This window comes from Aulostomus chinensis, chromosome 21, assembly GCF_037954235.1.
Source record: "Aulostomus chinensis isolate RoL2024-O1b breed Wild chromosome 21, RoL_Achi_v1.0, whole genome shotgun sequence".
Taxonomy (NCBI): Eukaryota; Metazoa; Chordata; class Actinopteri; order Syngnathiformes; family Aulostomidae; genus Aulostomus; species Aulostomus chinensis.
Genome location: NC_141340.1, coordinates 1,637,485 through 1,661,451, shown reverse-complemented (window position 1 = coordinate 1,661,451; position 23,967 = coordinate 1,637,485). Strand labels below are relative to the sequence as shown.

Sequence of the window (23,967 nt, the reverse complement as noted above, 5' to 3'; positions counted from 1 at the left end):
ACCACAGAAGACGAATTCACAGCGACTATTGTTCTTTCAGTCAGTAACAGCAAGTGGAACCGCTGGCGTGTCACCTTGACCAGGTGCGGCGCGTCCTGTCTGTTCAGGGTGTATTTGGGCAGCTGGTCTCTGTGAGTCACCCAGGGGTGTCGGAGGACCTGGCCCGCCGTCAGCCGCTGGTGGGGGTCCACATGCAGCATCTTGGACACCAGGTCCTGAAGGGTCACAGGTCGCACGTGATCACAGGGTCAAAAGAAGTTCAGCATGAGTGTGTGTGTTTGTGTGTGTGTGTGTGTTAGCACACCTTAGCTTCAGTGGAGACAGAGTTCCAGTATCCTCCAGTGAGGGAGAACTTGCCACTGCCAATACGAGCCAGAATCTCCTCCGGCGTGTCCTCTGGGCCGTTAGCAAAGGGAGTGAAGCTGGAACGGATGAAGATAACGAGGTGATGAAGAAGAGTTATCAGGCAGCTGAACTGTGACCTCCAGAGATTCATCACCTCAAAGATCCCAAGAACTAAACCAGCAAGTGGAGCGTCATCTTAAATGTTGTTTTCTAGCTTGACTGTTTCCAGAGAGATCAAATCAAATCAGATGCTGTGGTACTAAGACTGAACTGCAGGAAAATAATCAACCAGTACTGCAGCAGGGGAAGTCACTCTCGTCACAGACGTGCCAACAAAAGAAAAACAACAAAACTGTTGTAACAACTTAACAACAAGGATGGTCACGAGTTGCTAGTTCAGTTTCTAGTTCAGTTGCTCGTTCAGTTTCTAGTTCAGTTGCTCGTTCAGTTTCTAGTTCAGTTGCTAGTTCAGTTGCTCGTTCAGTTTCTAGTTCAGTTGCTAGTTCAGTTGCTCGTTCACTAGCAACTATGTATGTTCATACAGTTCAAGAGTGGGAGAACCACCAAGACACACCTTCAAATGAAGACACTAACGTGTCTCAAAGTTGAACTGGGAGGGCGGAGTTTCCAGCTGGAAATACTGGAATTTCAGCTTGATATTTCAAGTTCAATCCACTCAGCGAAGAACAAACTAGAACACCAGCGAGGCAGTTCCAGTCAAGGGCGGAGTGATATTTATTGTGATGAGGCACTGTGACTCAGGTGAGCTGTTACCCTGATTTGAACATGTTCTAAACATCTCTTAACCAATCAGATCACTCGGTCAGGTGCACGTGCATGAGTGTGGACACCTACCCTGTTAGCATGGTGTAGAGCAGCACTCCCAGACTCCAGATATCACACGCTGCGTCGTAGCCCTGCTTCTTCAGCACCTGCAGGAAAACACAGACGACCTTCACGAACAAGTCTTCCTGCTTTCCTCTGAAAGGACTCAAGAAAACTTAAAATGACCAATACGACTTCAGAGATGGAACCTGTCTAACTGATCCCAATAGTTTGCGTACCTCAGGGGCAACAAAGTTAGCAGTGTAGCACGGTGTCATCAGCAGGCCGTTCTCCGCCCTCAGCTGTTTGGCGAAGCCGAAGTCGCAGATCCTGATGGACTCGGCGTTCCCACTCTCGTCCACGTACAGGATGTTACTGGGCTTCAGGTCTCTGTGCACCACCTTACCACAGCACACATGACGTCAGTCAACATCCATCAGTCAGGTGTGTTGGTATTTCTATAAGTCAATCACATTGTTGTGGGCGGGACAAAGCCCTGGATACAGAAAAGCATTGTGTTCGGTTTATGAAACATTTTCCTTCTGTTTTTATCTCCAATCAAAGTGTTTGTGGATTTCTGGTTATCAAACTGGATTAAGAGGGCCTGGATTGTCCCAGACGGCCTGGAGAGCTGGTGAACAAATGTTTGTGGACAGTTTAGCTGCTGTTAGCTGTCAGTCTCCGTTAGCTTCAAGCTAAATATATGTGGCTGGCTCTGTCTGCATTCTGGAATCGCAAAGAAATCAAGCAGGAGGGAAAAACATCTTGATGAACTGGTCCTGGTTTGGTTTGGTGAAGACGATCCAGCCTGGAGGTACGTACCCCCTGGACATGCAGGTACTCTACGGTCTTGGTGATGGTGTAGAGAACTGCGCTGGCTTCTCTCTCAGAGAAAAACTTCTGTCTGAGGATTTTATCCAGCAACTCGCCGCCCTTCATCAGCTCTGTCACCAGGAACACCGACCGGCCGTCGTCGTAGACCTGCAGCGTGATTTCAGAGAACCAAAGGAACATGTTCATCAGAGCCTTTTAACCCACCGCCAAATATCCATGAAGGAAATGTGTGACTCACGTCTTTGAGAGTGATGATGTTGGGATGCTGGCCGTATCGCAGCAGGATCTCCACCTCCTCCGTCGGGTCCCGCTTGGCCTTGTTGATGATCTGAAACCAGACAAGCGGTGTTGAGAGAGCAGGAGTGCTGACGTCATGCCGCTGACTCCATCACCGTGTTACCTTGACAGCGTAGTCCATCCCGCTGCCTTTGTGCACGCAGCGTTTACAGATGGAGTAGGAGCCGACGCCGATGTCCTCCTTAATCTCGTAGGTGTCTGAGAACTGCGACGTGCTTCGGTGGAGTTGCTACATGAAAAGACATAAACACTTTTGTTGTGATAAGCTCGCTGATGCTTGTGGGTGTCTGAGTGTGAGCGGACGTCCTGGAGGAATCTCTGAGCCCCTTATTGGACGTGGCAAACTTTCATTTTAGAGAATTCAGAGAAAAATGGTCTGGGATGGCGTATTAGTGATGCAGATCATCACCACACGGCCCTCTGATTGACACAAGAACATCGAGGGAGGTTTTCATTCCAGCCCTGAAGAGAACCTCTTCAATTTTCCAACACAACACAACAATTGTAGTCCTACTGTTCACTCACTGACAAAAGCCCAGATCAGACGTCCCAAACAAAGCCAGACAGCTTGCTGATGCCACGCCTACATGTGCCAGACATCTCACAGCCTGAATATCTGGATCCGTCTGCAACCAGCTTCAGCCAATAGGAGTGCGGGAAGAATCCTATAAGAGGGCTCATCTGTAGCAACAGGAAATGATGCGGAGTAGAAAGTTTGACCAGGAGGAATGTAGTCTGAGTCACCTGCAACTCATCCCACACAATGTTCAAAGGGGGTTATTCTGCCGGGGAGCCACCAGGAAGTGGACGCCATCTTTAAACTGTCTCAGTGCCTCTGCTGCTTTCAGGAAGCCAACTGCAACACGTCTACCTCCAGCAGCTGGTCTCTGTCCTCTCTGGTCAAACAACACATTCAACACGTGACCACACGTGTCCCACCAGGATCAATGACAATAATGTCACATCCTCGGTTCGGTCCTTTCAAGCCTCCGCTCTCATCCCCACTTCAGGGACGAGGTTGAAAACAGAATGCAGCTTTAATACATCGACTATAGACTGAATACAAGCTGGGATGCTGCTTTGACAACAACTCCTGGTCTCCTCACAGAGGGAGGAGCAGCAGACACTGACAAACCTGCGTGTAGGAGTAACAGCCTGTACCTGAACTATAGTGTTGGGGATGGGCTGCGTTTCCTCCTCCGTGATGGCCACAAAACTAAATCCTCGGAAGAGCTGATGGGCGTTGGCGCTGGGAGGGACCCCCGGAGAGTCTGAGACACACACAGGAAGCTGTTAGTCCTGAGTGAAGTCAGATTTATGCCATCGGTGGAGAGAGCGGGGGGGGGGGGGCTGTACCTCTGGGTGTTTTAGCTGTGAACTCAGGATCAAAATAGAAGGTGTCATCAGGTCGTCCTGCAGCTGGTTTGAAAGGAGGATGAATCTCCCTGCGGAACAGCTTCTACAAAGAGGAGGAACAAGAGTCACGTGTTTACTCGGGACTGCTGGTGAAGGTCAGACGTGGTTCTAAGAACATGACCAGAGTATAGAACTGACGTTCCAGTCGATGGTGCTGAAGAAATGATGCCTCTTGATCTCCTCCACTCCGTCTGGTCCAGCTCCTGCACGCAAACAACAGCAGCCGCTATAATCCCAGTTCACGTTCAGACCGGCTCGGGTCAAGACGACACAAGGACACACGAGGAGACACCGGGACACACAAGGACACACGAGGAGACACCAGCACACACAAGGACACACGAGGAGACACCAGGACACACAAGGACACACGAGGAGACACCAGCACACACAAGGACACACGAGGAGACACCAGGACACACAAGGACACACGAGGAGACACCAGGACACACGTGCATCATGATACTGACTGGAAGACCTTTATGTAAATGTAGATATGCAGGAGTCCACGAAACACCAAGATTTCTGACTTGTTTTTTTTGTTTCCCAGAGAAGTCAGCACTGACTTTTTCATCTTTCAACAACAAAACAATTAAAGTGGGCTTTTCTCTGTTCTACCCACACGACAGAGAGTCGACCTTAACTGAGGAGAACATACAATGATGGCTTCTTTGGTAGTTTAAAATGATCTGACAGCTCCGAGCAAGTCCTGAGAAAATTAGACTGGTGTTTAAAACAATAGTTCCAAAAAAACACTTGCTGACAGTTATTACTTTTGATTAGAAAAGCAAACTTAGAACAAATAAGAAGATAGAAACTCTTCTTTAGAGAGCTGAGAGCCAGGCTAGTTAGCTTCGCCCAGTGGCTGGTAGTGGGTGGGAAGTGTTCGCATCAGCTAGCTCAGGTCCAGGTTAGTTAGCTTAGCCCAATGGCTGGTAGTGGGTGGGAAGTGTTCGCATCAGCTAGCTCAGGTCCAGGCTAGTTAGCTTCGCCCAGTGGCTGGTAGTGGGTGGGAAGTGTTCGCATCAGCTAGCTCAGGTCCAGGCTAGTTAGCTTCGCCCAGTGGCTGGTAGTGGGTGGGAAGTGTTCGCATCAGCTAGCTCAGGTCCAGGCTAGTTAGCTTAGCCCAGTGGCTGGTAGTGGGTGGGAAGTGTTAGCATCAGCTAGCTCAGGTCCAGGCTAGTTAGCTTAGCCCAGTGGCTGGTAGTGGGTGGGAAGTGATAGCATCAGCTAGCTCAGGTCCAGGCTAGTTAGCTTAGCCCAATGGCTGGTAGTGTGTGGGAAGTGTTAGCATCAGCTAGCTCAGGTCCAGGATGCTGGTGTGTCCAGCAGGAATCCTCCTCCTCCTCATCATCAGTAGCAGCAGTCGCTCTTCTAGTCCTCAACAAACCTTTGGTTCTGTTGACCCAAGTTCCAATGGAGCTTTGGAGGTGCTGCGTCAAATCACTGCGCCCAGTCAGGAAAGTAGTTCCAGCTACGTGTCTGATTCTACCACTACAACGTCTCCTCATGTTAAACTGGTATTCATCACCAAGGTTACACACAACCCTCCTGATATTAATGCAGGCAGAGACGGAGCTACGCTAACACTTCCCACCAAGTACCAGTCATTGTGCTAAGCTAACTAGCCTGGGTCTCAGCTCCCTAGAAGACGGGCTCTGTCTTCCTGTCTGATTCTGGGGACGATGGACAAAGCAGACTTTCCCTAAACGTGAAGGGGTTTCTTTAAGAGACTCAGGTTTCCTGATATAATAGCTGAGTAAAACTACTCTATTTGCATATACTGCAACTCTGTTGAGTGTAAGAAGTTTTTCTGGATGAGATGTTGTACCAAGGCGGCACGGTGGAGCAGTGGTCCTCACTGTGGCCCCCCCAGCAAGGAGGCTGTGGGTGGAGCCCCGGCTGCAGCACGGGGTCTTTCTGGGTGAGTCTCCATGTTCTCCCTGTTCCTGCTGGGTTCTCTCTGGTACTCCAGCTTCCTCCACAGTCCAAAGACATCAAGAGGGGACCAGGTTAATCCAGACTCTAAATTGACCGTAGGCGTGGCTGGGAGAGCCAATGGTTGTCTGTCTCTATGTGTTGGCCCTGCCATGGACTGGTGACCTGTCCAGGATAATCAAAAGAAAATGGATGGATGTTGTACCTAATCTGTTGGCAGGGTTGCGTTTAAACAGGTTCCTGAGGAGACTCTGGGCTTCTGAACTCAAAAACTGTGGCATCCCCAGCTTGGCCCTGCAAAGAGAAACCATTTATTGAAGAAAAAGAAGCTGAAGACAGAATATTGCAACTGAAAGACGATGCGACGTCACACAGGAAACACACTCAGCATTTTTGAAGAGCACAGAGACGGCAGGACGGGTTCATATTTCCTGTCAATCTTTTATTCTGACCAACTCTTTCTTTCTCCTTACTAATCCTCCCTCTGCCTATTATCTCTCCATCCAGCCTTCCACATCCTCCTCTCCCTCCTGAGTGCTGCACTTTGTCTCCTCCAATATCAATCCTTCACAGGGCTGCCAGCACGGAGGGAGGCGGAGGCGGCAGCGAGTCTTTCCTCCCTCTGCCTCATCTCAGATGCACAGTAAAGCTGTCAGCTGCTGATTGGATAAGAGACCGTATAAAAGGATCTTACTTGAGGATCATGGTCATCGTCTCTTTCCGGTCTTTGCCCTGAAACGGCAGCGTGCCCGTCAGCATCTCAAACTGAAAGACAGAAAATACACCGAGATCAGAGATGCTGCTACTGACCCGATCAAACGGCGGCCTCCACAAAACCGAGATTCCTTGGCCCACATGTGGGCAGGTTTGGAGAGCGCCGCTAACAACACAGCACAGAAACGCTGCAGATTTATTGAACAACGGCAGAGACGTCTCCTGACTGACAGTGACGAACATGTCTGGTAGTCAAGTGCCCCTCGCCAACAACAAAGTCTCAGACCTGAGAACGTTGAGGTCTGATGAAGCTTAGATGGTATCAATATTTGGAGGGCATCCCAACCCAGCAGACTGTCAGGGGTTCTACAGGAGCCGAGCCACTCGCCTCTCACCATGAGAACGCCATACGACCACCAGTCGGCGCTGTGGGTGTGTCCTCGCCTATTGACCACCTCGGGAGCCATGTACTCCACCGTCCCACAGAAGGAGTAGGCCTTGTTCTCGTGGTCTATCGACTCCTTACTGAGGCCAAAGTCTGAACACACAGAAATGATGTCATCGTTCACAGCGAGAGGAACACAGGTATAAAATGGTGTGCAGCAGATACACACACCATCTGAACACTGACGGACACACAAATGTACAAATGTGTAACAGCATCATATGATCATCATATAATGTTACACACCGGTCAGCTTGATGTGTCCTTCTTCATCCAGGAGAATGCTGAAAACAACAGAAATATCAGAAGCAAACACTTAAAATTCCATGCGCGTGTGTGTGTATGTGTGTGTGTGTGTGTGTGTGTGTGTGTGTGCGTGTGTGTGTGACACACACACGTGAACCTACTTCTCAGGCTTCAGGTCTCTGTAAATGATTCCAAGGCCGTGAAGGTGATCGAGAGCCAGAGCGAGTTCTGCTAGATAGAACTTCACATCCTCCTCGGTGAACATGACCTAGAACACACACACACACACACACACACACACACACACACACATTACTTTTGTTGTCCGACCACTCAAACATAGTGAGCTCCTTGTTTTCAGACAAAAAGCTGAGAAAAACACTTTTTGGTAAAAGTGTTTTTGGAGCGTAAACGTGAATACAGCCTCATTACCCATTAAGGGTTTTTCTCACTCTCTCACGCTACTTCAGTTATATTCTATTATTAAACTCCTCAATCAATACTAACCAGCTCATAAACAACCAGAGCATCCGCCTGCCTCCTCTTCCCTACTTATGTGCTCCTAAGAGGGCCTGGTGCAGAACCGCAGGCCCCTGAGGAACCAGCATGTCCCTCCGTCTGCTGCGACCAAGGATGACCACACGTCACCTATGCCTGAGCTAACACCTGAACATACCGGAGAGACTCAAGCTGGAGCTCCCCTAGCGTCGGTGTGAGAGGGAATACCTTGCCGTAACAGCAGGGAAATATGAAGACATTTGACTGCTGGTATAAACAAATCAGCTTTTGGAAAGATATTGACATCCCTGGAAGTCTGGAGGTGGATGAGTGACGAAGGGGCGTTACCTCCTTGGACAGACGCGTGAAGAGATCTCCTCCTCTGAGGAAGTCCAGGATCAGGTAGAGCTTCCCCTCCGTCTGAAACGCTGAGACAGGCACAGAGAGAGATTCCTGTCTCGTGAACATTTCAACTGTGGTGTGTAAAAGTTGCAGTGAGGAATCCTGATTGGCTGCTGGAGCACTGGTGACTCACAGTGGAGGCGTGTGATTGGTCGACTCACCGTAGTGCAGCTTGACGATGAAGGGATGGTTGACCTCCACCAGGATGTCTCTCTCCATCTTTGTCCTGACCCGGTCCCGCACTGAGCACGCGCACGCGTGTGCACACACGCACGCACGCACACACACACACACGCACACACACGCACACACACACACACACACACAAAGCAGGCCTTAGAGTCACAGCCTCTCAGCTCTACAACTCACTCTTCTGTTATTTCAAATGCTGCCAACTCTTTTACTTTGTCTTTTCTTTTGTCATTCTCTTCTTATTTGCCACAGACCTGAAATGTTGTTATTCTCTTTGTTTTTAAAACTGTTTTTATTTATATATTGAATTATGACAAAGTCAAAATAACACCACCGCTATGAATCAGACGTTATGTTGGCTTGAAGGAGAGGAGCAGCTGAATCAGGGAAGGAGGGAGGAGGTCAGGATGGAGAGAGGCAGGGGAGGAGTGTTACTTCTTTCCACCACTAGATGGCGGATGAGCGGAGTCCACCTGAGCTTTCAAGGAATGTATTTTTCTTCCTTGCACCTCTGTAGCTGCCTGGGTCTCATGTTAACGTGTGAAATTCCATTTGGAGCTTTGACGCCTGAGCAAACACGTCCAATCCTCTTGTGACACCGCTGCCGGTGACTTCATTCACTAAAACTATTTTGGTGAACAAAAGCATCGACATTGGCGATTCTGATGGTTCGTCGCCCCGATGGCCACGGCGAAGTTATCTGACTTGTGTGTGTGTGCTGCCTCCTGCTCCGGTTGACGGGTAAGTCTGACTTGAGGGACTTCTTCCTTCAGTCTCAACATGAATGCTGGCGTTCACTTTGTTTCATTCAACCTCCTGATGAGGTTGAACAGCAGACTCGTCCTCTGTTCTGGAGGCGAGCACCGACCACCTCCATGTCTGACATCGGCGTGCCTCATTTGATCAGGAGTGAAACAGTAAAACTAGCAGACTAAGTCATTTCCTCCTCAAGGTCTCTGCTGGAATCTGTCTATGATTTGATCTCAATCAGATTTTTATCACTACACCAACTTCCTGCCCAAAAAATTAGTTTTTGCAATATTTAGATGAGGCAGTGGAGCAGTGGTCCTCACTGTGGCCCCCAGCAAGAAGGTTGTGGGTGGAGCAGTGGTCCTCACTGTGGCCCCCAGCAAGAAGGTTGTGGGTGGAGCAGTGGTCCTCCCTGTGGCCCCCAGCAAGAAGGTTGTGGGTGGAGCAGTGGTCCTCACTGTGGCCCCCCCAGCAAAAAGGCTGTGGGTGGAGCCCCGGCTGCAGCACGGGGTCTTTCTGGGTGAGTCTCCATGTTCTCCCTGTTCCTGCTGGGTTCTCTCTGGTACTCCAGCTTCCTCCACAGTCCAAAGACATCAAGAGGGACCAGGTTAATCCAGACTCTAAATTGACTGTAGGCGTGGCTGGGAGAGCCAATGGTTGTCTGTCTCTATGTGTTGGCCCTGCCATGGACTGGTGACCTGTCCAGGGGGAAGGCTGCTGGGATAGGCTCCACCCCCACCACCCTCAACAGCAGAAGAGGGAGAACATGGAGGGATGGATTTTTAGATGGTTATTCAGGTTTTTAGAGTCACAACTCAAGTTTTTTTTTTTATGTGCAAATTCAAAATGCACATGAACACAAGTTGGACAAAAAAGGCAACAGGTGGCGGTGACCAGGAGGACCTGGAGCGAGCCGACCATGATTCCTGCTATCCGCAGTGTTCATCTTGGACTGGATTTTAATTTTCTGTTCACAGTGGAAGTGAGAAACATCTGAGAGGAAGCAGTTGGGTGTCTGCGTGGTGAAGAGGAAGCGTTGGTCGGACTAAGTCGTTCTCTAGTCACTGCTCTGCTACGCCTGAAAATATGGACCTGGAAAGGAACTTGTCAGCTGCTTCTGTTACTTCAGGAGTTACCAGCAGTTTTTCCCAAATGAACATGAGCGAGTCCAGGACAAAGCAATGCCACTTCCTGTGTTTCTGGTCCCGCCCCGAACACATCTGACCAATGAGCTGAGAGAACACTCAGACCTGAGCAAACAGAGATCAGATTGAAAAAAACAACAACCTCCGTCTACCTTTCAGTGTAGCTTTCTTCAGAACTTTCATGGCATACAGCTGACCGGCGTCAGGACCCGTGACCTTCCTCACCAGAAACACCTGAACACACACACACACACACACACACACACACACACACACACACATTTATCACATTCATGAGTGTGTGAGTGGTATGTCTGTGTTATTATGGGTGTGTGTACTCTTGAGTTAGGTTATCCCTTTTTACTTGGTCATGCTTCCTTAGTAACACACACACACACACACACACACAAGTAGCAGACTAATTGTTCATTCATAAAGTCACCAAGCTGGACTGTGAAGAGCCCTAAGCCTGCCATCACCATGGCAACAGCAGGCTCTAACACCGACACAGGGGAAACATTACTAGGATTTGAGTGGAAATGAGAGTTCACTTCAGTTCACACACACACACACACACACACACACACACACACACACACACACACACACACACACACACACACACACACACCTTGCCAAAGGAACCTTGTCCGAGAACTTTCCGCAGCTCGAACTGTCGTGGGTCGGCCTTCTCAGAGCCCTCCTTCACGTGGTGGGTGATGCTGATCTCCTTGATGGGCACGTCGTCCTGTAACACACACGGATCAATGACAGTGACTGGACACCAACTTTCTGTCTCATCAGCCAAGAGTCACCTGTGTGACCAGTAATGTCAGCACAAGTGAGGAGGGAGGTGACACCTGATCACACTCTGGCCAGGTGGCGCTATGACCTGAACTCAGCTTCTTGACCCTTCTGGACTCTCATCAAAGATCTGACCACGTGACTCCAGTTACTTCAGCTTCCTGTTTCATGGTCACATGTCCAACATGGCCGCCTCCTCACCGTGGTAACCTCTCAGTCTTCAGAGTGACTCGTCACCAAGTTCTTAAGGAGGTTCTGACCCCATCTGAGGGGAAGCTGAAGCATCAAAATGTCTGATTCTCCATGTGGTCGACTGGCCTGAGAGAGCGTTTCCTTCTTCTTCAAAGACACAGAACCTTTCATCTCACACAGAAACAGTTTCACGTTGCTTCAGATTCTTGACAGGAAACAACAAACGAGTGACAACAGGAGGACAACGAGTGTTCTCACACGAGAAGCTGCACCTGTTGACTGGCTTTGACTGATCAACTGCACGAGGGTCAGTTACCGGGCCAGCAGTGAAGGGATCAACCCTCCAGGGACTTTGGAGTTTGACAGCTTTTCCAAAATTAACGGTGCAAGTTTCTCTAAAAATGATTGAATACTAATTCTAATTCACTGATTCATCCCACATGTACACTATGGGATGAGGTGTGTTTGTAGTCCAGCAGCAGCCAATAGGATCGCTCCATGTGATTGTGGTGATTGAACCAGTAAATCAGCTCTGGTGAGCAGAAGTTGATTATCTTCCAGGTTCAGTTCATCAAGATCATCTTCACGAATGAACCCTCTGATGATGCTGGAAGCCTGGATGCTACGGTAGCAGTCAATCAGATCATGTCACTGCGCCCAGGCAGGAAAGTAGTTCCAGCTGTGTCTCCACATTGTGAGTTACGTGATACACAGCCTCCGTTTACATGAGGATGATGGACAGGCAAGGGCTCACTACATGTTGGTGCGTTCCTTTGAGTTCAGTGCTCATTGAAGACGAATCAGGGAAAACAACCCCCAACAGACAGTAAATCTGTAAACTGAAGTCCACAAACTTGGACAACAAATTAAGCATCATCCTTTCAAACAGCATTCATTGTTTTAGATTTCTGGCCAATCAAAGCTACGATGTAACCACATATCAAAGCCCAATCTAATTAACCAGAATGCAAGTAAGTTCCTCACTCCTCTCCAACACAACAGCCGCTGACGGGAGAAAGGTCAAGCATGGACAGATAAGGGCATTGTGGGAAATGCAGTTGATAAAGCAGCAGGTAACTCCACCAGTAGGACCCATCCACAAAGCGCTGCTGTTGCTGGATTCTTCTCATCACAGTGAATCACACGACAGGTTGAGTTCCTGAACGTTCGTCATCAGCACAGTGGGACATCACAACACACCGCACACGCACACGCACACGCACACAGAGGACAGAAACGGGGACGTTGTCATGGAGCCACCCCCGGTACCTGCCTCCTGCTGCAGCCCACTGACGAATACAACCAATGAACTCAGTGACACCGTCAATCCTTAACTCAAAAATCTTTCTACCAAACAAGCAGCCTGCTCTCCCTTGTTTCCCATCATCCTCTGCTGCCCACCATCCTCCTCTGTATTCCATCCATCTCTCCTGCCTCCGTACCTGCAGTTCCCAGGTGGGGGACCTGCTGGTTCCCAGTGCATGATGGGTCCTGTAGTCCCGACTTCGACTGAGGCTCTGCGGCGCTAACATGCTCCTGAGCTTTGACTGCCAGCCGACAGGATGGAGTACCGGCTTCTGCTCGTCTTCCTCCTCTCTCCCGTTCTCTCTCTCTCTCTCCCTCTCTCACAGAAATCTTCCCTCCTCCTTTCTCACTTTTTCTATCTTTATTTGAAGCATTCTCACCTCTCCTCTCATGTTCTCCCTCTTCGATTCTCTCTCATTGGGAAACGAAGCAGGTGTTAGCGCCAACATGAATGACAAGATTCAGTGATGACTGGAGTGAAAACACCTGTACAACCCCCACTCATCAACACACTGCACCCAAGAGCCAAACTAGCGCTACAATATTAGCGCAACACGCACATTTACTCACGCAAGTATTCGAAAGCAGACCTCCGTCCTCTTCCACTGAGGAGATTTGATCGCTAATTTGAGTGTGAAGTTGACATCGTCTACACACGTTTTCAGCATCCAACAGTCAGCAGCAGGACTACAAAGACACAACATTGCACTTGTGAACAGACAGAAGTCCTGTTTCGATCGATGTGACATGCACAGCAACGCCTTGGTGTCACGTGCTTCCTGAATTGATGAGGTTTCTCTACGCGGCAGCGCCCCCAGAACTTAACTGAAGCCTGAGAGTGCTGCCACCATTTTGAATACAGAACCTGAAATGAGCAACGAGAACGCACAGCATGAGTGCTGCACAATTAATTAAAAAACAAATCGGATAATCACCATTTTTAAAGAACAAGGAGGTGTAGTACTTGTTCAAGGATAATTGTGTCAGAAATAGTTTAATTTAGATTTTGTGGTCACGTCATCTTCCACTGACTGAAGGAAACATCTTTGATAGAGATCGCCATAAAAATGACACCAATACCATTTTAATGTATGTGCTGACAGTTTTTTTTAAAGGACACAATTGAAGGTTCATAATACAAAAAACAAAACCAATGTACACAAAAGATTAATCTCCTTCAATGGAATGACATTTTTTCTATTTTAAAACGTTTGAATGTCTTTGTCGGAATGTATAAAATGTAAACATATCACCATGTTTTTAAAAAGATAATATCCAGACTGATGGATTGTCTATCAAGAATCCATCATCATGCATGTCATCTGCACGGGCAAGCGTGTGCGTGCACACACACACACACACACACACACACACACACACACGGAACACTAGGCTGTTGTATTATAATGCGAAGATTTCTGATCCGACTGATCAGAGTGCAGACGAAGTCAACGAACGCAGCTCAGAAAGACAAACAGCTGACATACGAAGACCAGCAGAGTTCTGACTGTCTGCGAAAATAGATGGAACACTGGTGGAAAAGCTGAGGAGTATGGAATGTTGACATTTCAAATGAATGTGTGTGTGTGTGTGTGTGTGTGTGTGTTTGTGTGTGAGTGTGAGTGTGTGTGAGTGTGTGTGAGTCAGAACACAGATGGTGGATCAGAACTGAAGCGACAGGATGCTCATGTAGCACCTCTTAATCACAGGATTAGGACTGCTAGCCCTGCACCTGTGCTCAGAACACACATATATATAAACACACACACACACACACACACACACACACACACACACTTTACCTGTTCGTCTGACCTGGTATTGTCTATATGGATGTGTATTTCCACCTCATTGAGCTCAATCAATGGAAAAAGAGATTCACAAACATGAAGCTTCTTGTCTCAGGAAGGAAACAGGAGCCATCAAAGGTGTGAAGTCACCATCAGCCACTAGGTGTTAGCTAGCTACTGCTAGGCAGCTGCACCTCAACACATCACCTGAGTGTCCTGGTCAGGAGAGAGAAGAGCAAGCAATCTTCTAGATTCCTTCTTTAGCTTGTCGAGTCATTACAGGTGTCTTCTACTCGTTGGGAATTTAAAAAAGCACACACACCCAAACCCAGAGAGAGACCAATCCTCCCCAGAGCCGGCGAAGAAGACAGAGGCCCTCCTGTGGGAGCTGAGCCCCACACCAGTTAGCTTAGCACAATAAGAAGCTTTCCCTGCAGTTGGTTTGATCCTTTAAAATAAACTGAAGCTACAAACACAGATGAGAATTCATTTGAAAAAGATAGAAAAATGACCAACATCACAAACAATGCCAAATATGAAGTGAGCTTGCTCGTCGTCCTCTCTTTCAGCTCAGCTCAAAGGGTTTCCTCAGCAGATCTCTTGTCATGAGTGTGAAGTTATTTGTTGCATATCACCACTCGATGCTTTTTAATCTCAGCTGAGGGGTTGTGTACCTGCATGAGCCTCTGGATATTTCTCAGCTTCGGAGGATAAGACGTGTCTTTGGCGAGTGACACATGGATGCAGCTCTGAGGCTTCAAAACTGCTGGACTTCCCGTGCTGCAACACCAGGAACTCATTAGAAAGAAGATATTACACAACTGTCACAAGCTCACAAGACTTCCCGTCGCGTAAACTGATCCTCAAGTGTGCAGCGACTGCTTCAAGTTAAAATGCCCGTCCACAAGCCTCCAGAATGAACCTGATGATCTGCCCTGCTGCAGGGACGGCCGTGATTCACAGCTATGTCCAGGAACTGAGTCTGAATGGTGGCTGTTTCCAGCTTAGGTTTTCCTGAGATTTAATCATAACAAACCGATCAAAATAATGCGGAGGTCATGACATCATGATGCTGATTTATAGGAAGGAGGAATTTATGCCATCTCTTTCCACATGACAGCAATCAGACAACTTTTAAAATGCTTGTTTTCTGAATGGAGTTTGGACAGCAAGTTTGACCTGACAGCTGTCTTGTATCAGGCGAGAAAACGATCAGCATCTGAATATGAAGGTGACCTTTGGAGCAGCTGCAGCTAATGAGTACTCTCATTAGCATTTAATCTGCCAGTTATAGTCACAACTAATGAATGAACTGTTCTCATCAGTGGAGCGTTTAACCTGCCTCAGTCGTCCATCCAGCAGTCAAAAAACCCAGCAAATCTTCACTTTATGTCATAAATTACAAACGATCAGCATGAACCCTGACGTTGAAGGGAGTCTGGAACCAGCAAACGTCTGCTCTTTTTGCTTTCAAGGTAGTTTCAGCTCTGTTGACTGTGGAGCAGGTGGATCTGGTCTCTGTCGACATCTTAGGTGATCTAGTGGTTGACCAGCGCTGACTGGATCAAAGTTCTGGTGAACGTGAACCCAGTGGTGCAGGTTTGCCTCGGCTGACTTTGTAAGAGGCTCCAGTCCAAACCAGGCCATGAGACAGGCAGAGTCCACCTACTTTTTACAGACTTCTTCAAGCAGTCATTGCTGAGAGAAGACAATCGAAGTAGCAGCACCGTCTGTGGGTCTTGAACCAGGAGATCTAACTCACCAAGGAAATCTCAGGAACACGGGAGCGCGTTCAATTAGAGGAAATATTAAAGCAAACAAAGCAGCAGCTGACAAACAGCAGGACTAACAGGTCTGAGGAAGACAGCCGGAGACGACGCAACACTTCATCTGTCCTCCATCAGGTCTAATTAAGAGGATGCTGTAACACTGTTGAGCTGCCAGAACCACATTCTCTAATCTCTGGTCGGACAGCGAAATCAACACCACTGTGTCTGGCTGCAGGCAGTGGAGGGGCACTGACGACTCCTGAGGCTGATCCAGAATCAACCGTCTGGACCCCTGCACCTCCCACGGAGGAGGATCACCACCACACACCTCAACATCTCAGATAATAAAAGGTTCTAATCACATCTCATGGTAAACACAGCAGATCTTCAAATCTTAACATTTTTCTCTGCAGGCGTGCTTTCAAGTTCACAATATTAACATGTGATTTTCATTATGTAGGACTTCACCAGGGTCACATGACCTCAAGGTCACCACCACTACGCTTCAGGCTGCTTATGTTTCCCTCTGATGACCTCTAATGACCTCCAGGACCTCTGTAGGCTCCTCTAGACTCTTGTTAGCAACCCAGGTTTTTAAGACTCCACCACTCCAACATCCACCAGTCTGGTGTTACTGGTGGATCTGATGTAGAACTGAACCTCCACCATCCACCAGTCTGGTGTTTACTGGTGGATCTGATGTAGAACTGAACCTCCACCATCCACCGGTCTGGTGTTACTGGTGGATCTGATGTAGAACTGAACCTCCACCATCCACCAGTCTGGTGTTACTGGTGGATCTGATGTAGAACTGAACCTCCACCATCCACCAGTCTGGTGTTTACTGGTGGATCTGATGTAGAACTGAACCTCCACCATCCACCGGTCTGGTGTTACTGGTGGATCTGACGTAGAACTGAACCTCCACCATCCACCAGTCTGGTGTTTACTGGTGGATCTGATGTAGAACTGAACCTCCACCATCCACCGGTCTGGTGTTTACTGGTGGATCTGATGTAGAACTGAACCTGCTGATCTCTTCCACTGATGGTAAACACACACTTGAGTTCAGGCCTCTGACCTGGACATGAGGGACCTGGACATCCCGTCTACTGGCTTCGTTTCATTCCTGTGCTGCTCATTTGGATCTGACCTCTGACCTTTCACAACCAAAGAGACGCTATTCCATGTTATCGTTGTTGCAACAAACAACAGCAATCCCTGTCATAGTTGGGGTGCATAGATTAATTGTTCCAATCCACCTGCAGTGTACACTCAGCACATCTGAAAACAGAATTCTAACTGAACTTCAGCTAACAGGCTAAGTCTACTCACAGGCGAGCCGGGATCAGTTGGTCCCCAACAACACAACACTGCCCCCCTGCTCTTCCCCTCTATCGGCCCTGGTCGCTCCCAGCAGCCATCCTCAAATCCGGTCCCGGTTTGAGCCTGGCGGTTGCTCTTCTTCCGTGTGAGCCTCAGAGCGCGGCGGAGCACCTTCAGCTGGCTCCTCAGTGCTCGGATGAGGGCGGCGAGGGCACTCACACACGCCGGCTTGGCCTCGGCTGCACAGTGTGTCATCTCAGAGCGAGCTGAGAAGCTGGAAGTTGTTGTTTGGAGTGAAGCTGTGAATGACTGCGCTGGGCCAACAAGTGTGAGTCAGTGTGAGGGGGAAACCCAGGGGAGGGGGGCTAGACCCAAATAGGGATGGGAGCGGGATCCCCCCCTCTCCACTGACATGCAGCTGTAACCTTCCACCCAGTGTTTCCATCAGGTGTTCTGGAGATCCCCATTTACTGCCCACACACACACACACACACACACACACACAGACCAATGACTGATCACCACGAGTACAAGAGACTTCCCCCCCAGTTTATATTTCAGGACAAAATTTCAGTCCAAACATGAATGAATTTGACCTTAAAATGTGACAAACGTGATTTGAAAACTCCGGCAGGGCAACCGTTAGCTAGACATGTTTACTGTTTCTCTACATTATTTCACTGTTTGGTCGAAGGAATGCTGGAAGATCAAGCTGCAACTCAATTCAAATATTGGAAAAACAGCACAATCATTTTATTTCAGAAGCTAAACCCAGACTGTATTCAGCTTTCATGATCGCGATAAGGCAGGAAGACAACGGCTCCCACATGAGGAGAAGCAGGAGCCTGTTTGGTGCTGCGATGGTTTCAACTCAACACTGAAACTCTTAAGCTGACCGCCTGAATGCCCACAAAATGCTACGATTAAAAAATGTGAAAACTTAGAATCCTGCTTTCAATGGTTCAGAAATAATGTATCACATTTATGGTTATTTCATTTCATATTATTTTCTCATGTGTCTGAATCAAACTATTTTATTCTGCATTTCCCAAGCATCTCGGAACACCGGGAAACTGCTACACAAATGTATTGTCACGATTAGAATTATTTTCACAGAACATTTCTTCAGTGATCCAAAAAAAGGAAAAATCCTGCTAGATTGCAGTACTGAATCTCACACAGTAAATATACTGGAAACAAGCACCCATGAAGAGACTCAGCGATACAAACGTACCTCAAACAACACTGAACCAACATGGACATGATGTGCACTGAGGTCCCCCCCAGCCTCCAGCTGTCACAGACCCCACCCCCCTCTCTCTCTCTCACACACACACACACACACACACACACACACACACACACACACACACACACACACACACACACACACACACACACACACACAATGTACACAATGCGAGAGCGGTGTGGCCAGGATGACATTTCTTGGATTACCGGCACCTGTTGTCGGCTTCCATCAGAGTTTGATTTCCTCTCAAACCAACAAAGAAGAGACGAGGTGGAAGGAACACCGGCACGCAGGAGGCCAGCAGGTATTGAGGTGAAATAACTCCTCAGATATCCAGCCATCAACACTTGGAACATCTGAGAACTCCAGTGGAAGGCTCACAGCCGAAAATGGAGTCACTGCCAGACCGATATGCTGGAGACCAGATCAGGAGGAGAAGATTCCTGAACGTCTAGGGGTTTCAGACATGAGGGTGCGCTGATTTAATGGCCAGTGTCTTCTCCTCTGACCTCCTTCTGCTTATTGTTAAAAATAAAATCCAATTTGCTCACTCTAAAGCCATTTTAGCAACATGCTTATTTTTGTTATGCGTTCAGTTTCAAGCTTCCCGTGCAGTTAAATTAATCATCCTATTTTTAATTTTTTCCTGGTAATTTCATATTTTGCTCTCATGCTTCAACATCACAAACTGTACATTTTTTAATTCAAATATTTTTGATATTTTGCAGAAAGTTCTGGTCAACATGCAACACCTTAAATGGTGCTCCAACTTCTGATGTGCCAGAATACTTTAAAAACAGGAGAATAAATCAATACAGTAAATGAAATATGTAAAGATCATCACCAAAACTCCACGCTGTGCTCAGAGAGATGAAAGATAAAGCAGCTTGTTGGATTCACGAAGGACTAAACGATCCGTCAAAGAGCGTTAAAACTTCTGACGGTGCTGGAAGTCTGAAGAGCACGACGTTGACGACTGTTCCAGAAAACGACACCAGCAACTGTTAACTGAGAAGAAACAATCCTGTAAATTTATTCAAGTTGAGGGGACAGTGAGTGAAGGTGTGTGTGTGTGTGTGTGTGTGTGTGTGTGTGTGTGTGTGTGTGTGAGAGGAAATGAGTGACGCCACATTTCCGGCCTCACTTGCTTTGCTCCTGTTGTTAATAAAAATAGATGCAAGCGGGACTTTGGTCATAATACCAACCAGACTGGTCTTAAACATTGTTATCCCCTGAGCGTGTGTGTGTGTGTGTGTGTGTGTGTGTGTGTGTGTGTGTGTGTGTATTTCTGACACTGCTGGTTCCTTGAAATCCTGCTGATCTAAAGCTTCTTGCTCTCTGTTTGAGTCTTTGTGGATAAAAGCGGGCAAAAGTGAAACGCCTCAAATGTCAACGTCACGTAAATGTTGACGGTGAGTGGAAAGCTTCTCCATGGCATCGGCCATTCAGCCAGCAGGATTCCATTCCAGACAATCTGCACCCCCTAAGCCTGTTACGCAATCAAATTAACAGGCCGGATGGCCACTGAGCATGCACCCCCCCCCCCCCCACACACACACACACACACAAAGGATTTGTCAGGTTAAAGGCAGAAAGTGCATTTCCGCTCGCCTGAGGTCTGAGGCTCAAATAACACACACACACACACACACACACACACACACACACACACACACACACACACACACACACACACACACACGGCCATCACCTGTCGAGGTCAGAGATTTCATTTTAAATCATTTAAAAATATATCAGCCTGTTACTGGTATCTGCATTTATTGGTTCGTGTCTCGAACATCAGTGCTGTTTCAGCTACGATGAAGAATCCATGATTACGATTTATGGACTTCTCTGACAGTTCTGCAAACAAAACAAATGTAGTTTTTGATGTTTGCATGTGTATTCCTGTACATATAAAAACACATTTAGATAGATTCAATCAGATTAGAGTATACATTGCTTTTATTGTTTATTTCATATTCAATCATAGTGTATAGAAATGTTACATAGCTGGAAAAAGGAAAATATCAGAAAATGCGTCTCGTTTATTGTTAATGAAAAGAACCGATTAAATTTAGGAAAAAATTATTTACACTGACAAACACTGAAAAATCTAAATGTTCATGAACAAATGAGCGCACACACACACACACACACACACACACACACACACACGCACACACACAGAAGTTTCTCGTCATCAGAGGAGAAGAGCTCCATCTACAGAAACTCAACCTGCATCAACGAAAGAAAACACTGGTGTCTGGTAGAGAGAGAGGAGAGAGAAAGACAGACTGAGAGAGAGGGAGAGAGACAGACAGACTGAGAGAGAGAGGGAGAGAGACAGACAAATAGACTGAGAGAGAGAGAGAGAGAGAGACAGAGAGATCTGCTTTGCAGCAGAGGAACTTAACAGGCGAGTGAGGATGAGAGAGGGAGCATTAAGTATAGATGAGGAGGAGCAGAGCGAGGACATCATCATTTATTCAGGAGCTGGAGAGATAAGATCTTCAATCACAGCCATACACACACACACACACACACACACACACACACACACACACACACACACACACAGACTTCTTGTGTCCCTTCCCTGTGACATGTTCAGGCGTGTCGACGATGGACAGTTAAGACACAGACACAGACAGGAGAAGATGTTCCCCTGCTGGGACTGACCTCACTGCTCTTGTGAGCAGTTTGTGTGTATTAGAACCAAACCAGGTCACAGCGTCTCTGGGGTCAATGTCGATACAGGAACTTCCATATATCAGCTGAAAATAGGCAGGAAGCTGACACCCTGTACACGCTGCCAGTCCATCACACAACAGCCGTCTTACAACATCTGAAATGTTATGTTTTTATTGGCTCATCTGACTGTTCCTCTGTGTTTCCTGCACATTTCTACACACACCAGAAACTCTTAGCTACCAACTTTGCCCACCAGTGTACTTCTTTTGTAAACTGCATGCCAGCGTGTTTTTTTTAAAAACATTTTCAGGCCTTTTAAGAACATCAAATGGAATATTTGCCAGATTGCCAGACAGTGGACTGGTGGCATATCAGTCCGGTATGAACAACGAAGCTGTGTGAACGAGGCTCGGGTCACATCCCTGACGGAGACCCAGAGAGGGAAGTCACGCTGGAGAGAGAACAGAACCAGCAGCTCCTTCCTCTTTCACCTTCAGGATAGGAGACAGAGGTCAGGGGACAGATCTGAGTCATCCCTGTGCCCTCTGCGTTGCCATGGCAATCTGTCCCCCCCCCCCCCCGCCCCACACACACACACACACACACACCTCAGTGTGAGCTGCAGGACAGTGCCGCTTCTGTCTGCACATTTGCCCCCACCCCTTCCCTCATTAGGGAAATCAAAGCGCTTCATCTGTTGCCAATCGCGCCTCTCTGATCAGGACCAGAGGGCCTCTTAATTATGTCGCTCACACAAATATGCAACATGCGCATACAAGCCATCGCTGGGAGAATTAATAAAAGATCACTTTCTCTCCACGCCACATTTTGAATCATCATCGACTGCAACATCCCCAACTCAACAATGAAACACAAAACTCCTCACCAGGTGGCCTACAGAGGAAATATCAAATCTGCTTCAGTGCTGTGATAATGAAAATAGGCTCTTAATTCTCACTTAAGCTTTTAAGTCTCGATTATCTTGTTTGGTTTTTTTCTTCAGCGTCAAAGTTAATCCTAGAAAACAGGAACAGCTCCGCACGTAGATTCACAGCAAACATTCTCAACGAAAACAATCAGGCTCAGGTCTGTGGACACACTCACAGTGGTGAGGTATCACTGTCGTCTGACAGGAAGTTAGCATGTCAGAAATGAGGTCTGTTTGTAGCCCAACAGGAAGTTAGCGTGTCAGAAATGAGGTCTGTTTGTAGTCCAACAGTAAGTGATGATATCAGAGATAAGATGTGTTTGTGGTCCAACAGGAAGTGGTTCCTCCACCAGCAGCCAATAGGATCGCTCCATGTGATTGTGGTGATTGAACCAGTAAATCAGCTCTGGTGAACAGAAGTTGATGATCTTCCAGGTTCAGTTCATCAGGATCATCTTCACTAATGAACCCTCTGATGATGCTGGAAGCCTGGATGCTACGGTTAGCAGTGCTAAGCTAACGGTAGCCTATGAAGGAACTACACCAGGGTCACATGACTTCAAGTTCACCACCACTAAGCTTCAGGCTTCTTGTCTTTCCCCCTCATGACCTTTAATGACCTCCACAACCTCTGTAGGCTACATTAGCTTCAAGCTAAATATACATGGCTGGCTCTTTCTACATTCTGTAGTCACAAAGAAGTAATGCAGGAGGGAAAAAACACATTGGGGGCTCAAGACTCCAGTTAGAGAGTACTTGTACTACGTGTTTCTAGTGAAGCATCACTTTTAGCGCATTAGCAAACCACAGACCTGATCTCAGGAAAACCCTGGTGACTTGGAGACGAGAAAATCAGACGTTCAAAAAAAATTGCAAAACCATCGTTCCATCAAACAATGAAAGTTCCAGATTGAGAAATAAAACAAAATTAAGAACCAAAGACAGATATTTAAATCCTTGTTCGTAATTAAATAAATCAATTCAAAAGGATCCAAGTTCCAGCCCTGCTGTGACTGCTTCCACTGTTTACCAACCATGCAGCTTCAGAGCGGCGAGCCTCTGAGTCAGGCGTGTTTACTGCCAAAGTAAAGTGGTGCCGATGACAGCCTGGGAGACACTGAGACTAAGAACTGAACCACAAACCTGCCGTCCTGGAGTAACTGCTGTACACTTGTAGATGAAGGTGGTACCTGAAGTTGTCGGCTCTTGACGTGGAACAGAAGTGTCTTCATGGCGCTCGTCTGCTGTCACAGCGCTCACACTGACTGAGTCGCCAGGGCGAACAGGGCCGAGGGAAACGCACACACAGGAAGACCCTCCAGCTGTTCATCGTAGCGATTAGAGCATGTCCTGTCATTGTTTCCCTGGCAACAACATCTGCACAGGAAGGCACACATCTGTCCTCAGAGGCCGCCGGACGCACACACACACACAAACACATGCACACACACACACACGACTGAATGTGTCAGCCCAGAGACGAGAAGGAAGACAGGGTCACATGACCAATCTCAAACTTCTGCCAGTGTAACACCAGAGAGACAAAAGAGACAAAACTGGCCTGTTAAGGCATTGTCTGTCGAGTGAAGGCTTGGATCATGTGATCGAGACGACACCCACGACAGCGTTGGCAGATCCTGGAGAGGGAGGGGATGGACGACAGGAAGCCATGACTGGAAGTACTGAGTTACAGCTGTATGCCTCCTCCAGGTCTTCCTGTCACAGTGACCTTTGACCACCAAAATCATCTCAGTTCATCCTCAAGTTCCAGTGGATGTTTGTGGCAAATTTGAAGAAATTGCCACAAACATAAAAATGCCAGCACACTCCAAAAATAATAAACTGGAGGGTCACAGCACC

The 23,967-nt window shown here is 47.7% G+C and overlaps 1 protein-coding gene across 3 annotated transcripts in view; it reads right to left on the bottom strand.

Annotated features, from left to right (window-relative positions):
* The window catches only part of rps6ka3b (ribosomal protein S6 kinase A3b), a 40,118-nt gene that overhangs the window by 3,511 nt on the left and 12,640 nt on the right, over positions 1-23,967 (bottom strand). The window contains exons 1-20 of one of the 3 annotated variants that reach the window (XM_086192173.1): positions 23,298-23,487; positions 10,679-10,795; positions 10,200-10,281; positions 8,122-8,202; positions 7,907-7,986; positions 7,222-7,328; positions 7,061-7,098; positions 6,765-6,907; positions 6,350-6,420; positions 5,861-5,949; positions 3,856-3,920; positions 3,658-3,760; positions 3,463-3,572; positions 2,405-2,530; positions 2,243-2,332; positions 1,993-2,151; positions 1,410-1,571; positions 1,201-1,277; positions 305-422; positions 75-215 (exon numbers count right to left, since the gene is read on the bottom strand). In XM_086192173.1, the coding sequence (XP_086048299.1) occupies positions 75-215; positions 305-422; positions 1,201-1,277; positions 1,410-1,571; positions 1,993-2,151; positions 2,243-2,332; positions 2,405-2,530; positions 3,463-3,572; positions 3,658-3,760; positions 3,856-3,920; positions 5,861-5,949; positions 6,350-6,420; positions 6,765-6,907; positions 7,061-7,098; positions 7,222-7,328; positions 7,907-7,986; positions 8,122-8,202; positions 10,200-10,281; positions 10,679-10,795; positions 23,298-23,339 (2,001 nt within the window). In that variant the 5' untranslated portion in view covers positions 23,340-23,487. Of the gene's footprint in view, positions 1-74; positions 216-304; positions 423-1,200; positions 1,278-1,409; positions 1,572-1,992; positions 2,152-2,242; positions 2,333-2,404; positions 2,531-3,462; positions 3,573-3,657; positions 3,761-3,855; positions 3,921-5,860; positions 5,950-6,349; positions 6,421-6,764; positions 6,908-7,060; positions 7,099-7,221; positions 7,329-7,906; positions 7,987-8,121; positions 8,203-10,199; positions 10,282-10,678; positions 10,796-23,141; positions 23,161-23,297; positions 23,488-23,967 lie in introns of those variants that run through there. The other 2 variants (XM_086192174.1, XM_086192172.1) reach the window with 2 other exon arrangements.